General features: G+C 54.5%; 1 protein-coding gene across 1 annotated transcript in view; it reads left to right on the forward strand.

Moving 5' to 3' along the window:
• The first annotated feature begins 1,025 nt into the window (after positions 1 to 1,025).
• Positions 1,026 to 7,058, forward strand: part of RASGRP4 (RAS guanyl releasing protein 4) — a 12,749-nt gene continuing 6,716 nt past the window's right edge. The window contains exons 1-7 of the mRNA XM_055082331.1: positions 1,026 to 1,048; positions 3,396 to 3,580; positions 3,998 to 4,116; positions 4,228 to 4,289; positions 4,923 to 5,054; positions 5,203 to 5,314; positions 6,433 to 6,606. Coding sequence (XP_054938306.1) covers positions 1,026 to 1,048; positions 3,396 to 3,580; positions 3,998 to 4,116; positions 4,228 to 4,289; positions 4,923 to 5,054; positions 5,203 to 5,314; positions 6,433 to 6,606 — 807 coding nt within the window. The remainder of the gene's footprint in view (positions 1,049 to 3,395; positions 3,581 to 3,997; positions 4,117 to 4,227; positions 4,290 to 4,922; positions 5,055 to 5,202; positions 5,315 to 6,432; positions 6,607 to 7,058) is intronic.

Raw genomic sequence — 7,058 nt, forward strand, 5'->3', positions numbered from 1 at the left:
ACTAAGATAACAGTCTTTAAGATTATGTGAGGATTTCCCTGGTGGCACAGTGGTTAAGAATCCTCCTGCCAATGCAGGGGACACAGGTTCGATCCCTGGTCCAGGAAGATCCCACATGCCACAGAGCAAATAAGCCCGTGCGCCACAACTACTGAGCCTGCACTCTAGAGCCCACAAGCCACAACTACTGAGCCCGCGTGCCACAGCTACTGAAGCCCACGCTCCTGGAGCCCGTGCTCCACAACAAGAGAAGCCAGCACAACGAGAAGCCCTCCCACCGCAACGAAGAGTAGCCCCCTCTCGCCGCAACTAGAGACAGCCCATGCGCACCAATGAAGACCCCAACACAGCCACAAAAAAAAAAGTTTGTGTGAGAATTAAATGAGTTAATATGTTAAGAGCCCTTAGAACAGTGTGTGGTATACAGTAGGTGCTACATAAGGTTTTCTTACAATAAAAGGAATAAAGTGAAAATGTTTTCTGGGCTATAAATGGTATTATTAAAACTAAGCTAGAAATAAAAGAAACATAAGAAGAAATATACAAAATATTATGTCTTGTGACTTTCCAATCAAACTGCTGTGCATTATTATACATGAATATGTCCTCATAGAAATATAGACTTTTCTTTTGAGTGTGTTTACATAAATGTGTCATATTAGGCATACATTTTTTTAAAAACTGCTCTTATTGAAGCTTGACAGTGACAGAACAGAGAATCACGGGTCTGGAGACTGAAAGATGGGGGAGATAGAGAGAGACGCCGCTGGATGATTGGGGGTGGCGGCCGACAGCACCGGAAACCTCAGCCTGAAGGGATCCCCATGTGGGGGGAGGAGGGACCTTTGGTCTCTCCCCAGCCTCTTCCTTCCCCCTGGCCTGGGGCTGGGTGGGGAGGGGCAGTTCCTCTTTCCTTCCCAAGCACGGAGGTGGCCCCAGCTCCCAAGGGGCTAAGAAGCTGGAGCATTGGTGAGGGGGGAGGAGCTGAGCCACACTCTTAAAAGACCCCTTCCCCTCAAGGAAGCATGAACAGGAAAGACAGCAAGAGGTGAGGGGACCCTTCTCCAAGAGACCAGGAGCGCCTTAAGCCCCTGGGTCTCGCTTGGGCTGCATGGGAAGTTTGGGGAGGTTCTAACGAGGGGCATAGCGTGTCGGGCTACTCTCGGGGGGCCGCAGCAGGAGCAGGGGATGCCAGGTAGAAAGATGCTTCAGGGAGTCCAGAGCCAGCTCAGGCTGGGGCTGTTTGCTTGGGCGTCTGTGTCTTATCCTTGCTCTTCTGGAATTTGAGCTGCTCTGATCTCCCCGCGCCCTTCACGCCCCCAACCTAATTCCGTAGGCTGGGTGTCTCTGTCCTCCCTGGGGTCTTCTTGGCTGCCCCCAGAACTGAAAACTGCAGCCTCCTGCAGGGCCCTGCCCCAGGGGAGGGGAGTGTGACGCAGGGCAAGGCGGCTCCCCGGCCTCTTAAGCAACTCCTGGCTGCCCCAGACGCTGCAGGGGGCAGAGAGTCCGAAGGTAAGGAAGGGCTTAGCAGCTGGCTATGCCAGCAGGTTCTGGAATCGGCTTCCTATCACCTGCCCTCCTGTCCTCACAGGGGCCATGGTGGCTGGGTCCATAGCCTAGGCAGCTCCTTCTGTCTCCCCCAGCATGTCTTTGATAGGCAAAGGGTCCCCTCCCTATAATCTCCAGGAGTTTAATGGTGGAGACCTGGCTGCCTCATTTTCTGGCTGTGTGACCTTAGGTAAGTCACTTACCCGCTCTGTGCCTCAGTTTCTTCTTCTGTCAATAGAATAATCATAGTCCCTCCTCAGAGGGACGCATGAGTCCTCGGTGGTACAGTCTAGACCTGTGGTTCTCAAGCTTGGGCACACATCAGGACCACCTGGAGGGCTTCTAAAACACAGGCTGCTGGCCCACCTTCAAGGTGTCTGATTCTGTAGGTCTGGGGTGGGGCCTAAGAATTTGTATTTCTCTCAGGTTCCCAGGTGATGCTGTTGGGATTGGTTGGGGACCATGCTCTGGGAACCCCTAAACTAGATGGATGCTCAACCCTCTGCCCGGTTACACATTCAGTGCTCAGTAATGCCAGCTGTTACTCGACAACATTCAAACTGATTACCGAGCCTTTAGGATGCACCAGGGACATGGCAGTGCCCTTGTTATGGGGGTCTCCTGATTTCCGGTTTCACCCCCATTCCCCAGGCCTGGCTTCTAGTTTGCTCCATCACATTCTCTCTCTGCATCTCAAATTTAACTTTCTCACCTCTGGCCACTTAAGAGCCTAAGCGAACTAAATCCCTTATTTAGCACTTTTGAAGAGCAAGGCATTGAATGTTCATAATAAATTCTTGGGGAAGGTCCAAAGACAACTCTCATTTTTCACATGAGGAAACTGAGGTCCAGAGAAATTATGTGATTAACACAAAGTCTCACAGCCAGCATAAATTTCTCCAACCCAGTTTTGTCTGACTCTTGTGGAAGCCAAGGCCTTCTGCCTGGACTCTTCTCCCTCCTTCCTCCACCATCCCTGTCTCCCCGTTACCCTCTTTCCCCAACTGGAACAGGAGCCTTGGGGAGGCACAGGGCAGAGTGAGGGTTATTTTTAAACTTTCCTTGAAGCTGCCTCAGCCCCAGGGACCGCGCCCAGCTCTGAAGGGCTCCGGTGAGGCTACTTTGCGCCTGTATCTTCTCTCCAGGCTCCAAATCTAGGGACCCAGGCTTGCAGCTAAGACTCCAGTCCCACCGAAAGGCTGGCTTGGGGGAGGGGTCTGTCACCTTAGTGGCGGTCAAGGTCGGGGAGGAGGGAGAGATGGAATCTCAGGCGTCCGCTTCTCTCATGAGGACTGGGGGGAGGAGGGGTAGGTGTTGAAAAGCAAAGGGGAATTCTGAGGAGTGTCCCTGAAGGCAGAACCTCCCATGATTCCCCCTGGGGAGGACAAGAATAATTCTGGGGGTCTTCTCCTATGATTCCCTGGGAGGTCAGGAGTAACCCGTCTGCCAACAGGAAGTCTCTCCCAAGATGTCTTGGGACCATACAGTCAAGGGGAATTGGGGGACAATGCCCGGAGGAGAGAGTTCTTATGATTCCTGGAGGGTCCTTAGTAGTCCTGGGGGTCTTCTCCCATGATTCGCTGGGAGAGGTGGTTCAGGGTAGTCCTAGGGTTTTCCCCGCTGATTCCCTGAAGAGGACAGGCATGACCCTTGGAGTTTACCTGTAGGAGAAGGCTCCCATAATCTGGATTACTCCTGGGGTTTTCTCCTATGGCACCACGGTAGGTCAGGACTAATGCTAGGACCTTGCCTTTAGGATGCCTTGGGGCTTTGGGGTCAAGAAGAATTCTGGGGGGGTCTGCCTCAAGGAAGGAGCTCCCATGATTCCCCAGGGAATGTGTCCACAGGAAGTCCCACCAGGAATGCCCGGGGAAGACAGGGGGCCGGGGCCGGCCCCGACAGGCCCGCCGCCACAAGACGTGCCCCAGCCCCCGGGAAATCAGCAAGGTCCTGGCTTCCATGGCTCTGGGCATGCTGAATGAGGGCGGTTGCAGCGAAGATGACCTGCTGGAGAAATGCATTCAGTCTTTCGGTGAGTGTCCCCTCCCTGGCCAGCCTCCCCACTCCTGAGGTTGGGCCAAGCACCCACCTCTCTCTGGGCTCAACTTGAGGGGTATAAAATAGAAGCAGGCGTATGTGGAATAACTCTCAATCACTACAGTAGGAATAAGAGAGACAGCTACCTGCATTTCTTTTTCCTGAGCCGCGGTGGGGGGGAGGTCTGATGCTATTTCCATCTTCAGTATGACTTGCCAGGCACGATGCTCGTCCATGCACGGTACAGACAAGGAAACTGGAGCACAAGGAGGCCAGGTTGTTTGCCCAAGTTCATACATGGAGTCACTGGTAGAGCTGGGGTTTGAATCAGGCTGTCCAACCGGCTCTGGAAGCTGTGCGGTCCATTGCCCAGGGGCCATTCTGACACAGTGTCCCCTTCTCCTCCCTTCAGACTCAGCTGGCGGCCTGCGCCGTGGGGACCACATTCTCAACATGGTACTTGCCATGCACAGCTGGGTGCTACCTTCTGCCCACCTTGCTGCCCGTCTGCTGACCTTATATCCTCCTGGGGCCATGAGCAGTGGGTGGAGGGCAGAGGGCAGAGATGAGAGAGCCTGGTGGGGACGGGGTGAGCAGGCAGGTCTGAGATGCTGGATAACAGAGCCTTGACTGGAACTTAAGTACCAGGAGGCCACAGGGAGCACACAGGAGCTGAGGAGGCTGCAGATCTGTCACCTGGTCAGGTAGGCCTGGGCCAAGACCTACACTCCCATGACCCAAGATCCTCACCCTCCTGCCCGCCCCCCCCACCAAAAAAAACACTTCCCAGAGATTACCCAGTCCTGCTCCTGAAAATCCCACTCTGAGAATCCCCTGGCTTGGTCCCTAAAGCCTCCCAGTTCTCTTCCTTAGAACCCTCACCTCTTAGAGACCCCTGACCAGATCCTATGGACCCTCTCCCATCTGGTACCCCAAGACGTCCAGCTCAGATTCCTAAAACCCCGACCTCCCATATACCCCAGCCTAGTTTCTAAGACCCCCCTCACACTGTTCCCCCAAAATCTCACCCCTAGAGGCCCCCAACCTAGTTCCTGAGACCCATCCCCACTACCCTGCTTCCTAGCCATCCCACTTCTAAGAGATTCCCCAGTCTATCTGCCATAGATCCCTCAGTCTGTGTTAAGAGGCCCCCAGTCCTACTCCCAGAGATCCTCCCAGCCTGGTGCCTCTCTGAACCCTGGCCTTCCAGAGACCCCCCTGCACACATTTAGAGACGCCCCCAAGCCCAGCACCTAGAGATCCCCCAGCCCAAGAGACCCCTTTCAGAGACCTGCCTCACCCCCAGCCTCATTCCACCATCTCTAAACCACCCTCAGGTACTGGCTGACCCAACACTCTGAGACAGTGCATCAGGAGCCCCAGTTAGAAGAGGTTATAGGTCGCTTCTGGGCCACTGTGGAACGGGAGGGTAACGCAACCCAGCGCAGCCTGGGAGACTCCGCCAACCTGTGAGTCAGCTCCTTCCCCTTCCCTCCCACCCCCACTCTGCCTTCTCCCTCCACACCCCCACACCCTCCACCCCGAGCTCCTCCCCCTGCATCTCTTTGCCCCTAGGCTGAGCCCTGGTGGTCCCGGCCCCCCTCCCCCAATAAGCAGCCCAGGCCTGGGCAAAAAGCGCAAAGTGACCTTGCTTTTCGACCACCTGGAGACTGAGGAGCTGGCAGAGCACCTCACTTACCTGGAGTTCCAGTCCTTCCAGGCTATCACGGTAAGGACGCCCCTCCTCCCAGCTGGGGAGGGCTTGGGGTGGGGTGAGGCCTGGCTGGGGCCAGGCAGGACTGAGAGGACCCAAACTGTCAAACTTGGGTGCTGGAGGGTCCAGGAAAATGAGTTAAGCTGGCTGAGCACAGAGCCCCGGCTTCAAATCCCATCAGCCCCTTCCTACCTGTGTAACTCTGAACTAGTTTCTCAACCTCTCTGGGACTCAAGTTTTCTCATGTGTAAAAAGGGGGTCATAATATTTCATTGGCTGGTTGGGGAAATTAATACGTCCATTTAAAAATGCTCGTCACAGTGCCTGGCACATAGTAAGTGCTCAAAACATTTTATTAATTGTTCATTTATTTGAGAAGCATTTAAATTCACTGTGTCTCAGCCTGTTATCTGTAAAAGGGGGACTTAGTTCCTGTCTCCTAGGATCAGCGCCTGGTCCAGAGTAAATGCTATATAGTTGAACCATTTGAAATTGCCATGTTTTGACATATTTAACCTACCCAAATTGTAATTTCAAATGTTTCAACCTATATATAAGTGTTTAGCTATTGCCATTTTGCCATCATCGTTTTGAGGGTAGTTGGGGATCTGGTTCCTTAATGGGAAAATTTCCTGATTGTACACACACACACACACACACACACACACACACACACACACACACACAGTGCAGTGGATGTGGGTATGTAATGTTGACTCCTTGAGCAGAACAAATAGAAGATAGTTTCGTGTCCTCTTCACCACCCTTCCCTTTGCTGACTATATACCAGTCAGGTATACAGTTAAGAGCAATAGACTGGGTTCCCACCGTGGCTCGGGCCTGTGTGACCCTGGGCAAATTACTCAGCCTCTCTGTGCCTCAATGACCTCATCTCTAAAATGGGAATAATATAGTATTCACTTCATAGACTTGTTGTGAGGCTATGAGGAAGGGCTCAGAAGAGTACCCAACTTTCTTTAAACATTTCTCCTCAGATGGGAGAGGGCCATGGTGACTTCAGGGACATGTGATGGCCAGGCTAGGACATCAGAGGTCGTGACTGCTTGGGGGATGGCGTGTGAGGGGCAGGGCCTGAGCGCGGGGGCCCACCCTGACACCCACCTCACCCCCAGCCCCAGGACCTGCGGGACTACGTTTTGCAGGGCTCCGTGCGCGGCTGCCCGGCCCTGGAGGGATCCGTAGGTCTCAGCAACAGCGTGTCCCGCTGGGTGCAGGTCATGGTGCTGAGCCGTCCCGGGCCTGCACAGCGCGGGCAGGTGCTGGACAAGTTCATCCACGTGGCACAGGTGAGGTCCGCCCCGCCGCTCTGCACACTTTCTGAGCACCTGCCCCGAGGGGCTCCCGGGCGGTGACGTCACCATATCGTGGCCCCTCCCGAACGCATCACACCCCACCCTGGCCGCGTCCCCGCGGCCTCAGTCCTGTCGTTCTAACCCGGGACTGTGACGGCACTTCTTCCCTGGCCTTGATTTCGCCACGTCCAACCCGCCCTGGCCCCACTCCTTGGTCCCAGACGCGGCAGTTGACCACGTTCCTCCTGACCCCGTCTCACAAGCCCAATGCCCGAATATTCTATCCGCAGGGCAATGAAAGAGGAGACTCTTTCTTGCCCGCACCTTTGCGTCAAACCCTACCCCGTCCCTAGGCCCCAGCTGTCCCTTTAGGACAGTGACAGCATCCGTCCCCATCACTTCAGGTCTCCCTTGACCCGCCCTTTCTCTTCACCTTCCCCCCTTTC

The sequence above is a fragment of the Physeter macrocephalus genome, unplaced genomic scaffold (assembly GCF_002837175.3).
Source record: "Physeter macrocephalus isolate SW-GA unplaced genomic scaffold, ASM283717v5 random_84, whole genome shotgun sequence".
Lineage (NCBI taxonomy): Eukaryota > Metazoa > Chordata > Mammalia > Artiodactyla > Physeteridae > Physeter > Physeter macrocephalus.